We start from the raw sequence: 23,641 nt of genomic DNA, 5'->3' as shown, positions 1-23,641 counted from the left end.
CTTAGATTTCTAGGCCACTGCCTTACATTTTTAGTAAGCTATAGTTTCTTCTTGGCAGGAGCTTCTGATTAAAGATAGACATAAATTACAATCAGAGCAGCCTAAGACAACAAGATCAATATAAACAGGCAAATGTTCTGCAGTTAGAGAATACATGTTCTTCTCAGATTCACATAGAACAGTCATAAAAATTGCCCATGTACTTAGCCATGAAACAAATTTCAACCAATTTGAAAGTTGGGTATTTTACAGACCAAATTTCTGACCATAATGCACCTATCATAAGCACCCAATCTTGAAAAGATAAAATTTAAAAAACCAAACACTTAGGAAAGAGAAAAAATTCCAAATGTTTGGGTTTCTCTTTTTAAAAAAGAAAAATTATAATAGAAATTTAATTACCTGAAATTGAACAATAGCAATAATGAACATAATATATGTCAAAACAGTAGGGATACACTAAAGGGCTATTTTGGAGGGAAACTTACAGGGCTGATTGCTTCTGTTTAGAAAAGCAACTGAAAGTCAATGAACTAAGCACCCAACATAAGTAAATAATAAGAGAATAAAAGCAGAGACATAGAAAAAAAGGTAAGAAAGCTAAGAGCAGAAACGAATTTGTTTGAAAGGAAACCTATAGTAGAGAAGATCAGTGAAGTCAAAGTTTTTCTGTTACAACTGTTAATAAAATAGGCAAATCTGTGGTGAGAATATCAAGAAAGAAACCGAAGGAACAAATAAAAAATACTAGGGGAAACAGGGAGCATACAGATTAGAAAGAATGTATGAACTGCTTTATGCAAACAAATTTGAACATTTAGATGAAATGGGCAAACTCCTAGAAAGTGATAAATACCTGGGGCACCTGGGTGTTTTAGTCAGTTGAGTGTCCGACTTCGGCACAGGTCACGGTCTCGCAGTTCATGAGTTCGAGCCCCACATCAGGCTCACTGCTGTCTGTGTCAACGTGGAGCCCGCTTCAGATCCTCTGTGCCCATCTCTCTACCCCTCCCCCACTTGCGCTCCCCCATAAATTAAATAAATAAATAAGTAAACAAACAAACCTAAAACAGATTCAAGAAGAAAAAGGCTTATTAGTTGTATCAGCATTAAAAAAATTATTATAGGGGCGCCTGGGTGGCTCAGTCGGTTAAGCATCCAACTTCGGCTCAGGTCACAATTTCGCGGTCCGTGAGTTCGAGCCCCGCGTCGGGCTCTGGGCTGATGGCTCAGAGCCTGGAGCCTGCTTCTGATTCTGTGTCTCCCTCTCTCTCTGCCCCTCCCCCGTTCATGCTGTCTCTCTCTGTCTCAAAAATAAATAAATGTTAAAAAAAAAATTTTTTTTTAAATTATTATAAATCTTTTCCCATAAAAACACCAGGCCAGACATTCAAGGAACAGAATTATATACAAACTCCTGCATAGAATAGAAAAGGAGCTCCAAAAAGGAGCTCTCCAGTTTATTTTTTAAATCCGATAGAACCTAGATATCCAAACTAAACAAAAAGAAACACACTGTATCTAGCAGTATTTGTAAAAGATAATACATGATGACACAGTTGGTTTTGCTCCAGGAATGCTAGGTCACTGCAGTATTAGAAAAGGTAAAAAGAGCACAAGGGAAATACTTACAGCATTCCCTTTACTGTAAGTAAGAATGTCGTTACCTCTTTTGATCAGAGGCCAGACAACAATGAAGGAGTAAGAATCAGAAAAGAAGAAGGATTTATAAAAATTGCAGTTGAAAGATTGTTTTTTGAGTTTTCTACTGAAAAGACTATACAGATAAATTATTGGAATTAATAAGAATAATAAGGTGCTAGATATAAGATCGTTATCTAAAAATTTATTTAATTTCTGGAATCAACCACAAAAAGAAAATGTAATTTTTTTTTTCTTAATGTTTATTTTTGAGAGAGACGGAGACAGAATGCGAGTGGGTTAGGGGCAGAGAGAGAGGGAGACACAGAATCTGAAGCAGGCCCCAGGCTCTGAGCTGTCCACACAGAGCCCAACATGGGGCTCGAACTCACGGACTATGAGATCATGACCTGAGCTGAAGTCGGACGCTCAACCGACTGAGCCACCCAGGCGCCCCAGAAAATGTTTTTTAAAGATAGGGTTGAAGTAGCAGCAAAACATATCTAGGTATATAAATCAACTACATATGTGCAAGCTCTCTACAGAGAAAGTCAGCAGTAGTAGGGTCAGAAAAAACTAGTTTCAGATCCTCTCTTTGCTTCTGTCTCCATGACTAGGTCCAGATCCTCTCTCAAATCCCCTGAGACTGGTAGTGTACCCATCTCTTAACACTGTAACTGAGTACTTAATAAATGATTGTCATTCTCACCTGGGAACAGTAGTGATTTTGATTAAGAAAACTTAAATTATGGTCCTTATATACTGTTATAGAATTTAGGGAAATGAAGAATATATTTTGTTTTTCTATAAAAATGACTATATGTTGTTTGTTTTGGTGTTTTTATGATAAGCTTCTATCTGAAACTTCCCTCAATAAGGGAAGACCTCATTCTTAAGGGATGCTATAGATCAGTGGGGCAAAATCACACAGAGTTAAAGCAAAACCAGATCTACCAATATCAACCCAACATCAGTATACATTTCTATGACCATAAACTGCATGCTGTTGCTTTAGTTCTGAGATCTGTGTATGGCTGGTTGCTGCTTTTCTTGGCCAGACACATACAGCAAGGAGTCTCTAAAGGAGTCACATTTAAAAAAGAGAAACTATTTTGGGGCACCTGGGTGGCTCTGTCGTTTGGGCATCTGACTTTGGCTCAGGTCATGATCTCACCGTTTGTGAGTTTGGGCCCCGCGTTGGGCTCTGTGCTGACAGCTCAGAGCCTGGAGCCTGATTCGGACTCTGTGTCTCCCTCTCTTTCCGACTCTCCCCCACTCATGCTCTATCTCTGTCATTCTCCAAAATAAATAAACATTAAAAAAAATTTTTTAAAGAAACTATTTTGTAACTTTTAAAAAACAGTATAACATATTCTATGTAACATTTTATTCTGCTTCTGTGTAACATTTCTCTACACATAAAATTAAGCATTACTAACAGCATCTTTAATGAGGCCTGGAAACTATTCTTTTAATGTAAGTATTCTCAAACATATATAAGTTTAAGCTGGAAGGTGGTTAGAAGCTTTAAAGGTTGGTTCTCTCTTCCCCTTATAAATAAATACCTTTTTTGTCTTTTATTTAGCTGCACGTTATGAAGAAGGAGAGTCGGAAGCAGAGAGCATTACTTCATTTATGGATGTTTCAAATCCTTTTTATCAGCTTTATGACACAGTTAGGAGCTGTCGGAATAACCAAGGGCAGCTTATAGCTGAACCTTTTTTTCATTTGCCTTCAAAGAAAAAATACCCTGATTATTATCAGCAAATTAAAATGCCCATATCCCTACAACAGATCAGGTAAGATGTCTTCTACATTATTCAGTAGAAATCCATTTTTTTATGGTTGAGCCCTGCATATCTGTCTCCTTCCTAAAATGGATAAGGATATTAAAGGTAAAAATGTTTGCATGTCTAGAGTATACTTGAATATTACTCCTATGTGAAGGGTGAGAAATAAATTTGATTACATTCAAATGGTATTCTTTGTACTACAGTAGAGTCAAGGCAAGTGAACCAAAGTTATTCCAGCTAGGCAACTCAAAAGTCATATAGCTCAGAATTTAACTGTCCATTTTCTTACAACTGAGCAAAACACAAAAATCTTTCTGCTTATACCTCTCAGTGATATTTTAATTATAACAGTTTAACTGTATTTAAATTTTGTATCTATAGTTGAGCCCCCAGAATAAGTATAGTTAGCTCTTAGAGAATTCATTATTTGAAACAATACCTGAAAGATGGCCCATCTTGGTTTCCCTTTTCTGTATAGAAAATGATAAAATAATCAGAAGAGCCTAGGTGGCTCAGTTGGTTAAGCATCCAACTCTTGATTTTGGCTCAGGTCATGATCTCACAGTTTGTGGGTTCAGGCCCCTTGTGGGGCTCTGTGCTGATAGTGCAGAGCCTGCTTGGGATCCTCTCTCTTCCTCTCTCTCTGCCCCTCCCCTGCTTGTGTGCATTCTCTCTCTCACTCTCTCAAAAATAAACTTAAAAAAAAAGAAAATTACCATTGAGGGATGACTGGCTGGCTCAGTTGGTAGAGCATGGTAACTCTTGATCTCAGGGTTGTGAGTTCTAGCCCCACATTGGGCATGGAGACTACTTTTAAATAAACAAACAAATAAAGAATCATTGGGAAATCAGCCAGACAGAATACTGAAACCACCACATTATTAAAAATAATAGGAAATAAGTAATATTGTAACTCTCACAGTGTGGGTTAGGTTTTACAGTATACCTAAATAGAGGTAACAACACAAAAATAATTGGGTAAAATCACACTAAGCTGATATTTACCAGGGCAGGTAACTCACTTTCCAAATAATAGAAATTAAAATTCTTATACTTGCTGAATCCTAGAAAATAAGTTTGGCTAGCAACAGGTGTTTCCTGGTTTTGCATTTGTAATTTCCATGTTCATCATTTGATCAGTAAAATTTATGGTGTTTTTACTTAATCCAAACTTGGGAGGTTTTGTACACAGGTAGGATAATAGAAAATCAGTTTATTTTGCCCTCTTAAAATAATATTGAAATTAAAGCTGCCATTCATGAAGAAAATCATTTGGAAATTGTCTTTTATACTCTTTATCTTGGAAAAGGTAGTGACAGTCTTCTAGATGTTGAGAGGTTCTCTTTTAACTCAGCAATTTTTGTCCTTAGTTTCTTTTCTCCCTCAGTCTTTGTTGTTGTTCAGTCTAATTAATTAATTCAAAAGAAGACCTATTTCAAGCCAACTCAATCACCTGCCTACAACCTTCTTCTGGTTAAAATTTTCTAGTATAAACCTTGCTTTGTTAAGTCAATAATTCTGTGCCTTCCCCCTTTTTAAATTTACTTTTTGACAGTTGTCTGGCACACAGGTAGGGTAGTGTGAGGAATGGAGAAGTGGCTGAGAACTAGCTGGGAGCACAGTAGAATTCTGCACGGTCAGCTTTTAGGGTGACTCATCTACCTCCTTTCTAAGGACCCACAGGCCAGTGGTGCCTGACAGGAGCTGGACCACCTTCCGTTGTCTCTCCATAGGAGCAACAGGGAAATTGACAGCAGTACTGCCGACTAGAACTTTCTGTGATGGTGGAAATGCTATTTTCTCTGCCCTGTCCATTATGGCAGCCACTAGTCACACGTGACTATGGAGCACTTGATATGTGGCAGGTGCAACTAAGGAACTAGATTTTAAATTTTATTTTGATTTAAATAGCTACACGTGGCTAGTGGCTACTCTATTATATAGCCTAGTCCTAGGAAGATTTGTTGGCAGAAGTATGATAGTTGAGTGTCATCAAAAGCAACAGAAATGGAAGAGTGGTCAGGAACTAGACAGTGTGGCTCCATATGCCACCTTTCACTGTGCTGAGGCTTGTCAGCCCCATCTTTTATTTCCCATTCGGCCCATCCCACCCCTACTATGCTTGATTAACATCAGTCTGATGAATATCTGAAGATTTACTGTAGATTGTCACTTACAAGTTTGAATTCCATGTCTGTTCTTCGTGGGTATTGAGAATACTCAGCACATTACCCCTGGAGTTGGCCTGAATAATGATGTCTGAGGCTGTAATTTAAGTTCTGGGTGCTAGCTACATAAGTTGGTACTGAGAACTGAGTTTCTGCATCGTTGTTGTTTGCTTCATCCCAGAGATGTCCTCTAACACTCGTGTCTTTTTAAGCCCACATGGAATCTGCACATAGTTTGGGGGTGCTTCCATCAGAAGATTTCAAAGTCTATCCTAAGTGCATATAGTTAGGGCAAACTGGCTCTTAACTTCATATAAAATGTATAAGGGACTTTATGAGAGTTGGTATTAGCAATAGCCATAGTGTCTGAGAGACATATCAGAATTCTTAAGGCTTTTGGGGTGCCTGGGTGGCTCGGTTGAGCGACTTCGACTCCAGTCATGATGTGTCATAGCTTGTGAGTTCAAGCCCCGCATTGGGCTCTGTGCTGACAGCTCGGAACCTGGAGCCTGCTTCAGATTCTGTGTCTCCCTCTCACTCTGCCCCTCCCCTGCTTGCATGCTCTCTCTCTCAAAAATAAATAAACATTAAAAAAAAACTAAAAAAAAAAAATTCTTAAGACTTTTAAGTAAAATAAGTAAAAACGTCAATTTTAAGCCATCATAATGAGTTACAAATGTTTGTATTGGAAGGGTGGTAGTGAATGGACTCTGACGTGTGTGCGTCTCATTTACCATCTTAAGATATCTTCGTTGTACATACATGTATCCCCTGAGTTGCTCTTTCATGGTGTTGCCACTACTTTCTCTTTTCTTTCACCCTTATGAATGGGAACGGACTTTTATTTTCAGAAGTGGCTAGATCACCATGGTTCTTCATTAAGGTAGCTTAAAACCTCCTTGATTTTTTTTCTCTTCTTGGGGTTTGAATATTAGCCACTATGGGTTTTCCATTAGGATTTTTGCTAGTATATTTGCTTTGTAATTGACCACCTTTACACCTAGGTCCTCTTATTACTTCTTCTAGTGTTTCGTTCTTCTGGATTTTCAGGTAGACTGTTGTGCTAACTACAATGGTGCTTTTGCCTCCTGTATTGAAAGTGCCCCTACCAGGCCTCTAATCAGCGTCACCAGTGAAGAGGCCAGTCACTGCTTGTTAAGACTTTCAGTAAGGATGTTCCATCGTTTTTGTAAAGGCAAAGTGTAGCTATGTGTTTGTCTTTCACAGAACAAAGCTCAAGAACCAAGAATATGAAACTTTAGATCATTTGGAGTGTGATCTGAATTTAATGTTTGAAAATGCCAAGCGCTATAATGTTCCCAACTCAGCCATCTACAAGCGGGTCCTAAGATTGCAGCAAGTCATGCAGGTATGATGCCTTGGGTTTGCTTAGCTGCAGCGTGTGTGACTGAGGTGATTTCACAGAGTACGAGGCTGTGCTTTTAAGAGGTGTGATTTCTCCCAGCATTGACACATCATTTATTTCAGCCACAAGTCCTGCTGGGTACTTTTTTAGAGTTGTCAGGACCATGTAGAGTAAAAGAATAGTTTAGACTTAGTTGCCTTTGTGAGTGGAAGGAGCGGGGATTTGTGCCTGGGGAGTGATTTTACAGTCCTCAGGAAGTTTCCTTCCAATCACAGACAATATTCTGTTATTTAGATTTTATTTATTTTGTCCTAGATTTTGCTAAGGTGGGATTAGTCCTAGGAGAAAGGACACCTTAGAGCTAATTCATCATTGTACAGTGTCCATGAATTTATCAGATCCTTTCTGATGGGCATCTGGAGTCATGGGTCCCTTATGGGTTTTGAAAGATAAAGGAATAGATACGAAATACAAAGTGTGTCTGTTGGTTTTGGGTAGACTCTTTCTGGAAAGAGAATCTCAGAGCAAGGAAGCAACAAAAGCAATTTTAGACCACCTATAGAATCTTCATTTTGTATAGTCAGTACTAGCATGAGTGCTGTGGATTTCAAGTATTTTCTTTCAGTACTCTCTATATCTTCTCTAAGTGCGGTGGTTGGACTTTCAGCTGTTTGGCAGAAGGTCTTTAAAAATGCATGTGTTGAAAAGTAGATCTTCTTTCACCTCTCACATTAAACTTTCTTCTTAGCCACACCATTGCTTAAGAAGTGAAGGGTACCAGAGACCGTCTTTGAATTGGCTTTACTTAAAATGACCCCTGGGGCCGGATGCCCCTACAACTTGCTTCAGTGCTTTTAATGTCTGTGCCCTTTGTAGTCTTGCATTTTAGTTATTGTTGATTCCTCAACCCTCTGGATCTGTTTTTTTAACCTGCTTTTCTGTCAAGCAGGCTTTTGTTGATTGGGTTATTGAAAATCTTTACGGACTCTAATTTTGTGCATCCTCCATGCGGTTGTGTTTTTCTAAAAGAATCTGCTATGTCTAGCTTATTAATAATCATATATTCTGGGAGTGTTCAGCACGTGAGCTTGACTCCTGGGATCTGCTCTGTTTCAGGCAAAGAAAAAGGAGCTTGCCAGGAGGGACGACATTGAGGATGGAGACAGCATGATCTCTTCGGCCACTTCTGACGCTGGTAGTGCGAAAAGAAAAAGGTACACACTCTTCTCACAGCTGGAGACACCTCTGTTTCTATTATTTTGTTTTTGAGAAATGCAGAAAAATGTGTTTTTAAGCGATCAGGTATGAATTTTCTTACAAGCTTTAATTATCTAATAACACATCTTCTGTTAGAATTCATTTGTAAATTGTATGATTAGCACTGTTGTTGGTGCAAGTACCGTACTGGTGTTAGATGATCAAGATGAAAAATGGTGACTACTTACGTAGCTTGGAAGAACGTGTTCCTCTTTTTGCTGTCCGGGTTATTTTGTTTAATGTGGCATTTCAGGAGTGCCACTTAAATGTGATTTAGGTAATTTCTACATGGTGAATTGCAAAACATTCAGTACTATCACTGCAGTGAAGTAAGTCACTGATACTCTTACATCCTTGTTTTTCCTTATGAATCTGATCTTTATTTGCCATTTTAAGGATGTCAGATTGTAAACTACCAAGTCATAACTTCTTGTAGATCATACAATGCTAAGCCAGATGTTTGCTTTTCTCCTCTTTCTAATCTCTCTCTGAACTTCCCTAACCCTTCCTTTCTCTCACGGGTTGTATGGAAGGGCACCTCACTGTGAGATTCTGAAGCTGGACTCCATAAAAAGTCATACAAGAACATCTCTTCTATCTACGCCTCCCACACAGAGTTTCTCTGGCTTGATCTTTGTGGAACACCATATTCTCCCTCAGCCTTAACTGTTTCACCATCTCTGTAGCAGCAGTCACTCCAGGGAGGACACCTTAAACAAGAAATAAGCTAATCACTAATAGCGGGGACAGGTTCAAAGTTGAATAAAGAAGTTACTAGTAACTGTTGACACTGTTCTGTTCATGCACTAATAGATCCACTAAGATCAGAGGATTAAAGAAGTGGCTTACAAAAGAGAAGCTGTCCTGTCTTTTCCTCTTATAAATAGCATTTGGGAAAAATGTTTTAGCTTTGAAAATAACTGCTGTGCTATGCCATGGGAATTAAATTGATTGGTGTGCCCTGAGATGTGAGTCTCCTCCATTGCTGGCCTGTGAATTTCATCCTTCCAAGTTCTTAATTCCTTGTTATACCAGGGACAACGGAGGAAAAATGTGAAACCAGATCAGAGACATCAAATCAAGAACATCTTTGAGTATAATTATATAACTCTACTACAGCATCACCTGTGTTTTCCAGATCAGTCACCCATCAAAGATAAAAACTTCTAAGGCAAAAGAAGGTAATGGAGGCAAAAGTGATGGTACAGTTAGTGCCAACACTGAATGAAAAGAGAGATCTTAAACTAGTTGAGTGTTAAAAAAGCAGTTCCGAAGAAGCCTTAGCCCAGGCCAGAAACTTAAAAGTACCTATCTCTCTCTGTCACTTGTAGTTTGTGGGACAACCCAAGTACATCAAAAGAAAGTTATTACTCTAAAACCTCCCATTAAAAACAAAACTAAGAATTATGTTGTTGAAATCATAAAAATCCCACTTCAGACAAAAAGTCTCCATGAGCAGGTTTCCTAGGAAGTGTTTTGAATAATGAGGTGAAAAACACAAGAGCAAACATAAATCAAAGCTCAGGCAGTAAAAGAACATACCTGGTTTTGAAATCTAGGCATGAGCAGCCATTGAGAAGTTGAGAGAAGCAAGTCCTATACTCTGAACTGTGTGGCAAAGGAAGAAAAATAATGAGCCTTTAGAAGGTAGCTAGTTATGTTAAGAGGTTTTGCTGATGAGAAATAGACTTTTTCCAGAATTCAGGCAAACATAGCTGCCTAATAGGTTAAGTTCAGCTCGTCCACAGAAGTCAGGGCCAGGTTTTCCAAGTACCATTCGACTTGATGACTCCTGAATATTGTGTATGACTCGATCTTTGCCTTTTTTTTTTTTTAATATCACAGAGTATGAGAACAATTAATGTATGTTTTCTTCATTCTGGGAGTGCATTCTTCCTCCCCACCCCTTTGCCCAAAAATCTACCTGCTGTCTTCCAGGTTAAAATATTCCAAGTATTCTTAATATCTTTTATCCTTTGGATTGAAGAATCTTCTTTTTTCGCAACCTTATTTGGTTTATACATGATCCTCCGATGTTGCTTGTTTTGTTTCTCTTCACATGTAATGTTTGTTTCTGCTTTCCCAGGAACACTCTTGACAGTGAGATGTTGGGTCTCAGGAGGCTCTCCAGGTGTGCAGTCCTTTTTTATGCATAAACATATTTTTAAAAGTATAACTTCTGTAGCATGGTCAGAAGGTGAAAAGTGAAGACTTAAGCATGTGAAATGACAGTTTATTTTTGAGCCAGTTTATTTTATGAATAAAGCAAGCAGTATTGTTTGGAAGTATAGTTGGTAAAATCAATTCAGAATTAGTTAGCCTAGGTAGTTCAGAAGCCTTAATTTGTTGCCAGCTTTGCCAGGGGCAGCAAGCCCCCTCACCAGTTGTTGTGGTTTTGCTTGTGCAGCAGAAGGCTGAGGCCGGGAATACGGTGGCATCGCCAGGGTCCAGAGGCTGGTGGATGCTGATTCCCTTTCAGGATGTCTTTTACAGATTGAGGGGTGGTGGAAGGATCAAAATCAATGTTGACATTCCAAGTGATGTCAGCCTGTATTGGCGCCTGTGCGTTGGGTTAGTGCTTCTCGAGCATGAATACATCTCCTCAGTCTCTGATCTTGCCCATGTTTTGTTTCTTTGATAGCATCCATTCTTTTGCATGTCACTTATGATTTTGAAAACAGCCTGCAAGTTGCCATGTTATAGTCTCAGTGATCATTGTGTGGTGCTTTTATTTTTACCTTAGCCTTCTGGCATTCATGGAGTGTCAATTGCTTGCAGAACACCAGACTCTGCTCTTACAGGCCATAAAGGAAAATGGTTAGGCATCATCTCTACCTGCCGGGAACTTACTGGCCAGAAGAGGCAGGTTGAAAACAAATGAAATTATGTGGAAGCAATGTAAGAAAATAATTGCACAAGGTACACTGTTGTGTAGTACTATAGAACTACATGCATGATTGCCCAGATAGCTCCAGGAAATATGATTTCCCTATCGTGCTTAAGAAAAGGTTTCTTAGATCACAAATTTAAGGAAAAGACCACGGGTTGTATTTCTTTTATATCGTTCATAGTGTATGCCGCTAGCTCTGGGTAGTAGTAGAAATAGAAACGTGGGACATCATGAAGTAGTATCATACTCCCGAGCTCTAGAACTTAACTGCCCAAGTTCAAATCCTAGTTATTCTAATTAGCTTTGTGATCTGAACCTCGCCTCAATTTCCTCATCTGAAAAGGGAATTGATAACTATACCTACATAAGATTGTTGTGAGGACCTGAGTGGTTAATGTGTTTGAAGCCCTTAGAACTGGGCCTCGATGCAGTTAGTACTCTGATTGTAACTCTGATTATTTCCTGGGAGTAGTTCCTATGACATTAAGACTCGGTAGATTTCATTTTGTGTTTAGTCCAATGTGTAGTCTGGGAAACTCATTAGAAAAGGTTTGTTATTTATTAAAAGGTTTTACTTATTAAAAGGTTTTATTCCTTAAAGGCTTAAAGATGCAGTGAATGTAGCGAGCCTTGTAAAGGAGAGAACCTTTGGGTTTACTTAGCTTAACAGCAGACACCACTGAAACTCTAGGACCAGGTTGTTAAATGCTGGTAGACCTGGACGCCTATGAGGGTAGAGAGGCTCTTGGTAAGTGCTGACTTTTAGGAAAGGGAGCAACATCATACATTTTTCTTTGTTTTAACATTTATTTATTATTGAGAGACAGAGAGACATAGAGTGTGAGCAGGGGGGAGGGGGAGAAAGAGAGGCAGACACAGAATCTGAAGCAGGCTCCAGGCTCTGAGCTGTCAGCACAGAGCCCAACACAGGGCTCAAACTCACAGACTGCAAGATCGTGACCTGAGCCGAAGTCGGTCGCCTAACCAACTGAGCCACCCAGGTGCCCTGGGAGCCACATCATAAAAGCAGCCTGGTCTCAGTTCTCATTGGTCACTTTATGACATTAGGTATTTGCTTGATTTCTTTAATCCTCCAGTTTTCCATCGGCAAAGTTGGGATTGTAAGTGTACCCCCGGTTCTTAGAGTTTGAGGATTAAATGAGATTGCACATGTAGTGCTCATTAGCACAGTGCTTGGCACATGGAAGAAGTGTTAACTGTAACTATAAATGGGAATTTTGTGTTTATATGCAAATATGAATACATATAAAAAATAACAGTTTCAGAGGAAGAGTAATTGTTAAGGACATTTGAGAAAGTGGTCAGCCTCAGAGTATGAGGGTGAGGACTAACACTGTGGCATGAAAAATTGAAAGGCAAGATCAGACCCAGAAGGGCTGTGGAGGCCCTCTAAAACTTGGTGATAAACTAAGAGAAGCAAAAAGTGACAGTGATTACAGTGTTTGAGACTGGCTGGGAGTCAGGAGGATGTGGTAGTGGTAGCCCTGGAAAATCAGATTCAGAACAGAGCCTTTTCTAGCTTCTAATCTTTGTGCAAATTAGAAAAAGCACCCATTTCTCAAGACACTTTCATTTGTTAGAAAATTGCTATAATAGAATGATTTTGTTAGCACAGACCCCTTTATGGCCCATCCCTTATAAAATTTTAGAACTGCATATTTATTACAACAGTGTCTGTTATCTGAATTGGCATCCCCTTCAGTGTGGCACCTGTTAAGTGCACAATGATAAACAGCCCTGGATTTGAACTCCCTTGAGGTATAGTTTACTTTAGTATGTTTAAAGGTGCTGATTAAAAAAAGAAGAATGAGTATGCCAGTTACAAGGTCCGAGATTTATGTGCCTTTCCCAAGATGGGGAGGAGTAAACAAACTATTTACAGTTGGTGGTCTGAGAGAGGAGGACAGGTAAGACGCATGGAAGCGTTCTAAGAAGAATCTGAAAAACAAAGTAACATTGAAAACAGTGAACAGAAGGGCAGCTAGGTGGCTCAGTCTGTTGAGCGTCTGACTTCAGCTCAGGTCATGATCTCGCAGTTGGTAAGGTCAAGCCCTGCATCGGGCTCTGTGCTGACAGCTCAGAGCCTGGAGCCTGCTTCAGATTCTGTGTCTCCTCCTCTCCCTCCGCCATCCCTGCTTGCATTCATCTTTCCATCTCTCAAAAATAAATAAACGCTAAAAAAAAAAAAGGAAGGAAGGAAGGAAGGAAGGAAGGAAGGAAGGAAGAAAGAAAGAAAGAAAGAAAGAAAGAAAGAAAGAAAGAAAGAAACTGAACAGAAAGAAAGAAAGAAAGAAAGAAAGAAAGAAAGAAAGAAAGAAAGAAACTGAACAGAAAGAAAGAAAGAAAGAAAGAAAGAAAGAAAGAAAGAAACTGAACAGAAAGAAAGAAAGAAAGAAAGAAAGAAAGAAAGAAAGAAAGAAAGAAAGAAAGAAAGAAAGAAAGAAAGAAAGAAACTGAACAGAAAGTACCAGTTAGGGGAATATGGTATCTGTTTTTTGTAATGTAGAGTTTACTGCTTTCAGAAAGTACTTGAAGTTACTTCCAAGAGTCATGGATATAATAAAGTTCAGCATCCATATTGGAAAGAGATAAAGTAAATACACCAGCCACCCAAGCTAAAACAGTTGCTATAGAGAGAATGAAATTTAGCTCTTGAGTTTTTTCTGGCAGCCAGATTAAAACTAATGAACCAGTAGTTCTCAGTCACAAAGGCAATATAAGGATCCAGGAAAATGTCAGCAAAGTAACAAAACTGAGTTTGTTCAGACAAGGTTATAAGTGGCCCTGATAACAAAAGTTTTGTTTGCCTTTGAGGATAGAAACCAGTTACACATCACTCTCTTAAAGAGTGAATGATACAAATGGGAAAAAGATACTATTGGTAATAAAAGTCCTAAAACAGTACATTTCAATTATTAGAGCACTGTCTTAAATAAACTCAGATTTCCCATTTTGAATTATATATTTTTTTACATGTTTGGTTTTTTGAGTTTTTTTTGAGAGAGAACACAAGCAGGGGAGGGGCGGGGGGGGGGGGGCACAGAATCCGAAGCAGGCTCCAGGCACTGAGCTGTCAGCACAGAGCCCGAAGCAGGTCTCCAACTCATGAACCGTGAGATCATGACCTGAGTCGAAGTGAGATGCCTAACCAGCTGAGCTACCCAGGTGCCCCAGATTTCATATTTTGGATATGTCCCATATAAGGCTGCCTAGTGTCAGAGTTATCCCACTCGCCCATCTTTTACTTTGTTGACCCTTTTTCTAAAATCCAGTTAAAAGCTTTCCCTCCTCTTCAAAAAGCTCATGAAATTCTGCCCTAGATCCACTGTCAGAGTATTTGTAGCTTCATATAGAAAAGTCCAGTGGTAATTGGGAGTAGTGTACTAGAACTAGGAAGGGAAGAGAGCTTACCTGGACTAAGTAAGGCACTTTGAATTGTTATGTATGGTATTCCTGGAATGAGGAGTGATTTCATTTTGAGTTGATGATTGAAGAGATTTTTTAAGCTTGGGTTCAAAATGGGATTTCTGTGGATGGAACTGAAAGTATCACGCTAAGTGAATTAAGTCAGTCAGAGAAAGATACCGTATGTTTTCACTCATGTGGATCTTGAGAAACTTAACAGAAGACCGTGGGGGAGGGGAATGGAAAAAATAGTTACAAGCAGAAAGGGAGGGAAGCAAACCATAAGAGACTCTGAAATACAGAGAACAGACTGAGGGATGGATGATGGGAGTTGGGGAGAGGGGAAAATGGGTGATGGGCATTGAGGAAGGCACTTGCTGGGATGAGCACTGGGTGTTGTATGTAAGCGATGAACCATGGGAATCTACCCCCAAAACCAACAGCACACTGTATACACTGTGTGTTAGCCAAGTTGATAATAAATTATATTTTTTAAAAAAAGAAAGAAAACAATCAATTCTGGAAAACAAACAGAAAAACCAAAATGGGATTTCTGAGTCTTCATTTTGAAGTTCTACCCCTCTACACACAAGTGAGACCCAAAGAAACCATAAGTATCTTTAGTAGTTCTAACATAGATTTCCTGGGTATCAAATTGAGATTCTGAAATTTTTCTTAAGAGGCTTCTGTCATCTGTGTTCTAATCTCTGCCCAGATGTGGAGCTCTGTGGTTTTGGAGCTCTGTCCCAAGTTCCCTTTCCATTATCCACTTGCTAGAGTCCTGGACTAAGAGGACTCTTGGCTCTCCCCACATGTCTCTTCAAGGAAATAATTCCCACTGGATGAAACTTCTAACATATCTAACAATCATTTACCTGATGCAGAGACACAAAAGTACTAAGAGGGGAAAACAGCAGAAATGGTCCCGGGGCCATTCAGGATTACCCAAGGGAAATGAGCAGTCTGAGTGAAGGCAAAGGAAACAGGTTCTTTTTCCCTTCCTAACTAACCACTTCCACACTGTCTTAGCTCCATGATGCTTGGAAGATAGGCATTTTTGACATTTTATTATTTATTTTTATTTTCCCATTTCTGACACATTTAAGTTTATTTATTTTGAGAGAGACAGAGACAGCATGAGTGGGGGTGGGGCAGAGAGAGAGAGAAAGAGAGAGAGAATCCCAAGCAGGCTCCATGCTGCCAGCGCAGAGCCCAATGCAGGGCTTGAATCCACGAAACTGTAAGAGAACATGACCTGAGCCAAACCAAGGTGACTGAGCTACCCAGGCGCCCCTCATTTCTGACACATTTTAAAAGCTTGACTTAAAGGTGGATATTTCTTTTCTTGTCTATTAATTATTCTGTATTAGGTTTTGTTTCTTTTTTAAAAAACATATTTTGAACTTGGGAGAGAAAATATCTGGCCTTTGGCCTCATTGTGACACAGTAGAGTGAGTCACTGAACCAGGAGACCCATTTGGCCACATAGTTTTCTTCAGAAATGCACTTCCTTCCATTTATAAGACAGGAAACAGATAAAAAATATTTACCTCTAAGTACTACATTATACCACCTTATAAGCATTTGTTGAATAGAAATTAAGTCATAAATCATTTCATTTTATTATCTACCTGAGTATTCATCTTGAGACTGCTGGTTTGAGCTTTGGTAGAATTTATCAGTGTCCTGAAAACATACACATAGTGGGCCGGAAATCATGCTGGAAAATCATCTCTTCTAATAATTCACTGGACCACTCGCCTTGGGCAAGTCATTTAGCCTCTCTGAGCCAGTTTCCTCAACAGTTAAGAGACAGACTATCTCTTCTCTTGGGCTCCTTTTTAACTCAGGTTCTAACCTGTGGCCCCTTGACTTTGTTCCACACTACACATATTTGTGGCTTAGTTTCACATCTCACAGGGAGAATTTGGAGAACAAGACAAGGACTCACATTCAAGATGAAAATTTTCTCAAGAGCTCAGGTGAACCACTGAGCATTTATTCCTTAGGCTAGATTGGGATTTTGGAGTAATGCTGACAGAGCTGGAGGGAGCAGGGACTGACCTAGACAGGATAAATGCAGGAGAGACCTGTATGCATTGTAGAGACTCTAGTCTTGCAGGTAGCCTCCCTTTGTTTTCTGGTAATCAGGATATGCAGGTACTCAGAGTGGTTGTCTTAAGAGATGGGATATTTTCTGTGGGTGTGTTTGGTTTTGGTGTTTTTAAAAAAAAAATTTTTTTTTTTTAATGTTTGTTTATTTCTGAGACAGAGACAGAGCATGAGTAGGGGAGGGGCAGAGAGCGAGGGAGACACAGAATCGGAAGCAGGCTCCAGGCTCTGAGCTGTCAGCACAAGAACCCAACACAGGGCTCGAACTCACAAACCGTGAGATCATGACCTGAGCCAAAGTTGGTCACTCAACCGACTGAGCCACCCAGGCTCCCCTGGTTTTGGTGTTTTGAAGTGTGACTGTTAGTAACAGCAGGGAATCAGTAGTTTTATTCCACTTTTGCTGTGTTCTTAAAAACAAAAAGTATATTTCAACTGATAATAGAGTTTCATTTTCTTTGGATGTTAGAGAAGGCTTTTTTTTAAGCATTGCATTTCATAAATATTTTAAACAGGTTTGTCTGGTGTTCATTGGCTGCTCCTACTAGAGTCACTGTTTTAATTTTAACTATTTGGAAATTCTCCTAATATTTGCTTATAGTTTCCAGCATGTTTACTGTGTTTGTGGCATATGTAATCAGTAAATTAGGATCATTATAAAGCACCTTCCCACAAGTTTAGTTTGTTTCATTTCATGTTCATCCCTGTATAAAGAAAACTGAACCTCTTCTCATTTCTCCCCTTTTCTACCTCCTGCCTCAACAGTAAAAAGAACATAAGAAAGCAGCGAATGAAAATCTTATTCAATGTTGTTCTTGAAGCTCGTGAGCCAGGTTCAGGCAGAAGACTTTGTGATCTATTTATGGTTAAACCATCCAAAAAGGACTATCCTGATTATTATAAAATCATATTGGAGCCAATGGACTTGAAAATAATTGAACATAACATCCGCAATGACAAATACGCAGGGGAAGAGGGAATGATAGAAGACATGAAGCTGATGTTCCGGAATGCCAGGCATTACAACGAGGAGGGCTCCCAGGTAAAAAATGTGTAGGAATCCTGCAGGAGGCACGTTTTCTTTTGGGTGCTGGTAGAGTAATGCATCTTGAGAGACCAGATCTAGAAGCCTCACTCAGGTTACTCTTCTCAATGAGTAGCTTAATACTTTGTCTTTTCTTAATTGTTTAAAATGGGAGACACTACACTGTATAGGTTAAAAGTTTATACTATGTAGTTTGACATCCCAAATTTGAATTCTGCTCTTCCAAAGCCCATGTAAGTAACTTATCTTCTCTGAGCTTCATTTTCCTCATCTGTGCAGTGGAGATAATAATAGTACTTCCAACAGGGTTATCATAGGATTTAAATGAGAGAATATACACAGAGCATGTAGCATGGTGCCTGGTGTTCAAATAAGCATTCAAATGAAAACCAGTGACATTAAAATCTTTCCTCATTATTACTACCCTCAATAACATACTTCTCCAGGGAGAGTCCACAAAATGGTATGGTCATATAAGAATTAAGATATATTCATAAATGTACCTCTAAATCATTGATTTTGTTATGAAGCATCTTGATTTTCAGTTCTTTATCAGTATAACTACGATATGTTCTTTTGTTTTTTTATTTTATATTCTTTATTTTTTGTTGAAATTGAATTGACCTATACCATTATATTAGTTTCAAGTGTGCAACATAATGCTTTTGTATTTGTATATATTGCCATGTGATTATAGTAAACCTCATTAACATCTGCAATCATGCATAGTTACAAAATTTTTTTTCTTGTGGTGAAAACTTTTAGATCTACTCTCTTAGCAGCTTTCAGATATGCACTACAGTTTTAATAACTAGTCACCATGCTGTACACTATATCTTATTTTCTAACTAGAAGTTTGTGCTTTTGACCCCCTTCACCCATTCCACCTATCCCCATCCCCTCTCTCTGCGAACCACTAATCTGTTCTGTATGAGCTTGGGTTTTTGGTTTGTTTGTTTGTTTGTTTGTTTGTTTGTTTAGAATCTACACATATGTGAGATGATATGGTGTTTGTCTTTCTCTGTCTGACTTATTTCAACTAGCATAATGCCATCAGAGTTCATCCACATTGTCACAAAGGACAAGATTTCATTTTTTTTTTTATGGCTGAATAATACTCTCCCCCACTCCCTCTCCCTCTCCCTCCCCGTGCATGCGTGCGCACGCACGTGTGTTTTCTTTATCCATTCATCTATTGATGGACACTTAGTTTGCTTCCATACCTTGGTTATGGTAAATAATGCACTGAACATGGGTGAGAGTGCATATACTTTTCGAATTTCCTTTGTCTACATTAAATCTCCCAGAAATAAAATAACTTTAAAATCATGTATTTCTTTTCTTTTGCTCTTACAAAATAAACTAGGCATTGAGGGTACTTGTGATCAAACCCCCTATCATAGAGGTTTACACTCTCCTTAGTATCATTGGCGAATTTGCCACTTGTCTGCTACTGATTGAGAAAAAAGCCACCCTTAAGAAAAGTAGCCAAAAAAGAGAGAGCATTTATTCCTTCAGCCCCTCTGCTGTGGTGGCGGTCAGGGGAGCCTCTGTGGAGAGAGTCAGGGGGATATAGCTGTTGGGGTGTGGCCATTAGGTGAATAACCTTGTTCTTGGCTACATATTACCACCCTTGGCTCAGTCTTCAGAGAGCAGTCCCAAGCAGGGATTGTTGCTTTTCACAGATCAGAGTCTACATTGTGAATTCAGACTGATATTAAATGCCATTTAACAATATTTGAGCTATTACTGACTATCGGATATTTTTCAGTTTTAATTCCCATTGAGCTAAGTCAGCTACCTTGAGGGTCCAGTGGGAGAGAGATTTATGAAAAAAGCAACACACGTAAATATGTTTCAGAAGTTCTGTAAAAACTTGCAGTGATTCTACTGCAATAGTTCTGAAACTGTAGCATGCATGTCTGCACATTAGAATCACCTGGAAAGCTTAAACAACAAACCATTTGAGGCTGAGGCCCACCCCTCAAAGATGCGATTTTGTTACTCTGTAGTGATCTCAAGCTTTATTTCTTTAGTTCTTATCTATGCTCACCTGTGTCTTTAAAACTTCTTTATAGATGCATGTTATACTTCAATAGAACATTTTTTAGAAAATAATTTTAAATATATTTATGGAATATAGGTGTACAACGATGCACACATCCTGGAAAAGTTACTCAAGGATAAAAGGAAAGAGCTGGGCCCACTGCCTGATGATGATGACGTGGCTTCTCCCAAACTCAAGCTGAGTAAGGCAGCCTCACACTTTGTTTTTCAGTTTAGTCTGTCAAGGATAGTACTGATTCACTGAGATAATACTTAATTTATTGGTGAATATGTTTGGACTGACACTTCCAGCATGGAGTTTTTTCTCTTCCCCTCAAGTACTCTCTTCTATATTTTAAGTAGTTAAAATGTGAAAAGCATGTGGGGAATAGTATATAATGTCAGAGGTTTTGTTAACTTTCTTAAATGCCGTGGACACTTTGTAAAATTTAAATGGTAAGAATAGATACTTTTCCCACATATTATGCCTGCAAGAGTGTAGTGGCAGATTTGGTATTTTATATGTTTGCTTGTTTGCTGATTACTGGAATTAAAAGTGAATCCCAGCAGCAGATCCTACATAGAATTTAAAGTATTAGATGCTCAGCCACTGCACTTGTCTTTTGAGTTGGTTTGTGGATGGTGATTTTATTAAAACTGTGAGGGAAGGAGGGGCTCCTGGGTGGCTCAGTCGGTTAAGCATCTGACTTCCACTCAGGTCATGATCTCACTGTCCATGAGTTTGAGCCCCGCATCGGTCTCTGTGCTGACAGCTCAGAACCTGGAGCCTGCTTCAGATTCTGTGTCTCCCTCTCTCTCTGCCCCTTCCCCGTGCTCGCTCGCTGTCTCTCTCTCTCTCTCTCTCTCTCTCTCTCTCTCTCTCTCTCTCTCCCCCAAAGTTAAATAAATGTTAAAGAAATTCAAAGCAAAACAAAAAAACTGAGGGCAGAAAAGCAGTTAATAGCATTGGGCTAAACAAGAGGTTTCTGCCTTATTTACAGTATGTAAGTAAAATAAATACCAAGCCTATGATAATGGTGGTGTCAAATATTCTTTGGAAGTATATTTGCTGAAAGGGGAAAAACAAACAGACCTTGCTTTTTTATATGAAATTACTATAAATGAAGTATTATAGTAGTTTTGAGTATGACTTAATGCTAAGTGGTGATTCCTTCATGTTAAGGGATTTATCTTTTTATGGGATTGTAAAAGCATGCAGAAGTTTTGCAGAAATGAAAACCTTTGTTTTACTTTTTAGGGACACAGTGCCTTATAAAAATAGAATTCATTCTAGGGAGCATCTGACTAGCTCAGTGGAGCATGCAACTCTTGATCTTGGGGGCATGTGTTCAAGCCCCAGATTGGGTATAGAGATTACTTTTAAAAATTAATTTAAGGGGCACCTGGGTGGCTCAGTCAATTAAGTGTCTAACTCTTGATTTTGGCTCAGGTCGTGATTTCACAGCTCGGATCAAGCGTCATATTGGGCTCTACGCTGACAGAGCAGAGTCTGCTTGGGATTATCTCTCTCCCTCTCTTTCTGCCCCTCCCCCCTCTAAATAAATAAATAAACAAATAACCCAAATAAATAAATAAATAAAATTTTTAAGAAGGGTTTTTAAAAAATCAAAATAATTCCATAAGTTGAGTTAGGAAACGGTAGATAATTCAGCAGTAACTAAATATACATATATTTTTTAAAGCTCAGGGAAAAGAAATTTTAATGTTGATTTCCTTTTCATTTCTGTTTTGTATTATGAAAAATTTCAAACATCTGCAGATATGAAGAGTAGTACTGTTAGTCAGCATTTATCAAGGTTGTGCCTTACTTATCTCCTATATCCACTGTTCTCTCTGTGTTTTTTGTTCTAAATTATTTTAAAGGAAATTCAGGCATGTCACTTCATTTTTACATAATTCAGTACGTACCTCTAATATTTGCAGGTATTTTCTTAAATATCCATAAAATCATTGCAACTAACAAAACCATTTCTTGGTTTCACCTAATACCTGAAAAATTTCCAAATTTTACTGATTGTCTCAAAATGTATTCTTACAGTTGGTTTCTTCAAATCAGGACTTAATTAAGTTCTTTATGTTCTATTTAATCATTATGCCCTCTGGCCTAACCTAGAGCAAACCCCTCCCTTTTTTTTTTTTATGGTCAAGCCATTGACTCTTCAAAAACCAGACCACTTTTTTTTAATCTTTTTAATGTTTTTATTTATTTTTGAGAGAGAGAGAGAGAGAGGAAGAGAGAGACCGAGCATGAGTGGGGGAGGAGCAGAGAGAGTGAGAGACACAGAACCCGAAGCAGGCTCCAGGCTCTGAACTGTCAGCACAGAGCCCAACACAGGGCTCGAACCCACCATGAGATCATGACCTGAGCTGAAGTCGGATGCTTAACCACCTGAGCCACCCAGGTGCCCTCCTAGATCACTTTCTTGTACACTTTCATGTTCTGGATTAATCAGTTCACTTCTTTGTGATATCAGCTAACTTTTTCCTCTTTATTCCTCTCATTTCTTAAAAACATTTACTCTGGAGGCTTGATTAGATTAAGTTTCAGTTCAGCAAGGATGCTTCGTAATAGGTTTTCTATACATACATTACATCACAGGTTGAAGCAGTGTCTGGTTGAGGTAGAATCTAAATAAGGTCCATATACTGCATTTGATTGATAATTCTAATCCATAAATTTTCCTCTCTTCTTTCTTTTTTTTCTTGCCTTGCAGTTTATTTGTTGAAGAAACTGGGATTTTACTGTAGCTTCCCATAGTCTGGGTTTTGCTAATTGCGTTCCTTTGCTATAGTTTAACATGTTTTAGTGTGCTTGGCATTTCCTTTAAATTGGCAATTGGAGCAAGAGGCTTGATCAGTTTTAAATTAGATTTGATCTTCGTCCCCTCCTTTTGGTACAGAAACCAACTTCAGAGGTGGTATATGGGCTTTCATTGGGTGACCCTGTAACAGCTGGTTGTTTCTCCCATGTGTTAACAGCTATTGATGCTGACTACCTTAATTCATTAAAGAGGTATAAAATAGCAATAGTGTGATTTTATCATTCCTTGCTCATTTACCAACTGGAATACTTCTGTATAGAGAAACTATGCCTCATCCAGAATTTGGTTACCCAGTGGTAGTTTTTTGTTCATCTTGTTTTGGTTTGTTTGGTTTGGTTTTTTGTTTTGAAAGGATAAAAGGTGCCCCCCTCCCCCCTTGGCTTACTAGTTTTGAGAATAATGCATTGATTTACCAACATCCTCCAACATTTACCCAGCTCATTTGTTCAGTTTTATATATCATTAAGAACTACTACATTTAGACATGTTGCTGGGTTTTAACACATTGCAGTTGCCTTTATTGATGCTCCTGTTGTCCCAGGCTGGCTGCCGTGTTCTTTTGACATGACCATAGTAAGGAGGCATTGATAGATTCTTTACTATCTCATGTTTCAAGATACACAAGGTTCATCTTATGCCAACGGTGCATCTGCCAGTTGCTAAAGAGTTACTGGTGTCAGTATTTGAAATCCCTATTTCAAAATTATAGTCAAAACCCCATGGGATTATACTGATACTGGATTGGTCATTGTTTCTAAGATTTTCAGTGGACAGAGATAAGAAATTTTGTGTGTGTTTGTTTTATATTTAAAGATAAAATACATCAAGGGGCGCCTGGGTGGCTCAGTCGGTTGAGCGTCCGACTTCAGCTCAGGTCATGATCTCACAGTTCGTGAGTTTGAGCCGCACGTCGCGCTCTGTGCTGACAGCTTGGAGCCTGGAGCCTACTTCAGATTCTGTGTCTCCCTCTCTCTGCCCCTTTCCCGCTCATGCTCTGTCTCTCTCTGTCTCTCAAAGGTGAATAAATGTTAAAAAAAATTTTTTTTAATAAAAA

The 23,641-nt window shown here is 38.9% G+C and overlaps 1 protein-coding gene across 47 annotated transcripts in view; it reads left to right on the top strand.

The window, feature by feature from the left end:
- Nucleotides 1-23,641, top strand: part of PBRM1 (polybromo 1) — a 116,882-nt gene that overhangs the window by 39,608 nt on the left and 53,633 nt on the right. For 24 of the 47 annotated variants that reach the window (XM_043587573.1, XM_043587588.1, XM_043587574.1 and 21 more), the window contains 5 exons: nt 3,227-3,440; nt 6,830-6,971; nt 8,085-8,182; nt 17,419-17,695; nt 19,842-19,947. In XM_043587573.1, coding sequence (XP_043443508.1) covers nt 3,227-3,440; nt 6,830-6,971; nt 8,085-8,182; nt 17,419-17,695; nt 19,842-19,947 — 837 coding nt within the window. Of the gene's footprint in view, nt 1-3,226; nt 3,441-6,829; nt 6,972-8,084; nt 8,183-10,311; nt 10,357-17,418; nt 17,696-19,841; nt 19,948-23,641 lie in introns of all 47 variants that reach the window. The other 23 variants (XM_043587555.1, XM_043587581.1, XM_043587569.1 and 20 more) reach the window with 1 other exon arrangement.

The sequence above is a fragment of the Prionailurus bengalensis genome, chromosome A2, assembly GCF_016509475.1.
Source record: "Prionailurus bengalensis isolate Pbe53 chromosome A2, Fcat_Pben_1.1_paternal_pri, whole genome shotgun sequence".
In the NCBI taxonomy this organism is placed as follows: domain Eukaryota; kingdom Metazoa; phylum Chordata; class Mammalia; order Carnivora; family Felidae; genus Prionailurus; species Prionailurus bengalensis.
This window is presented reverse-complemented; position numbering and strand designations above follow the sequence as displayed.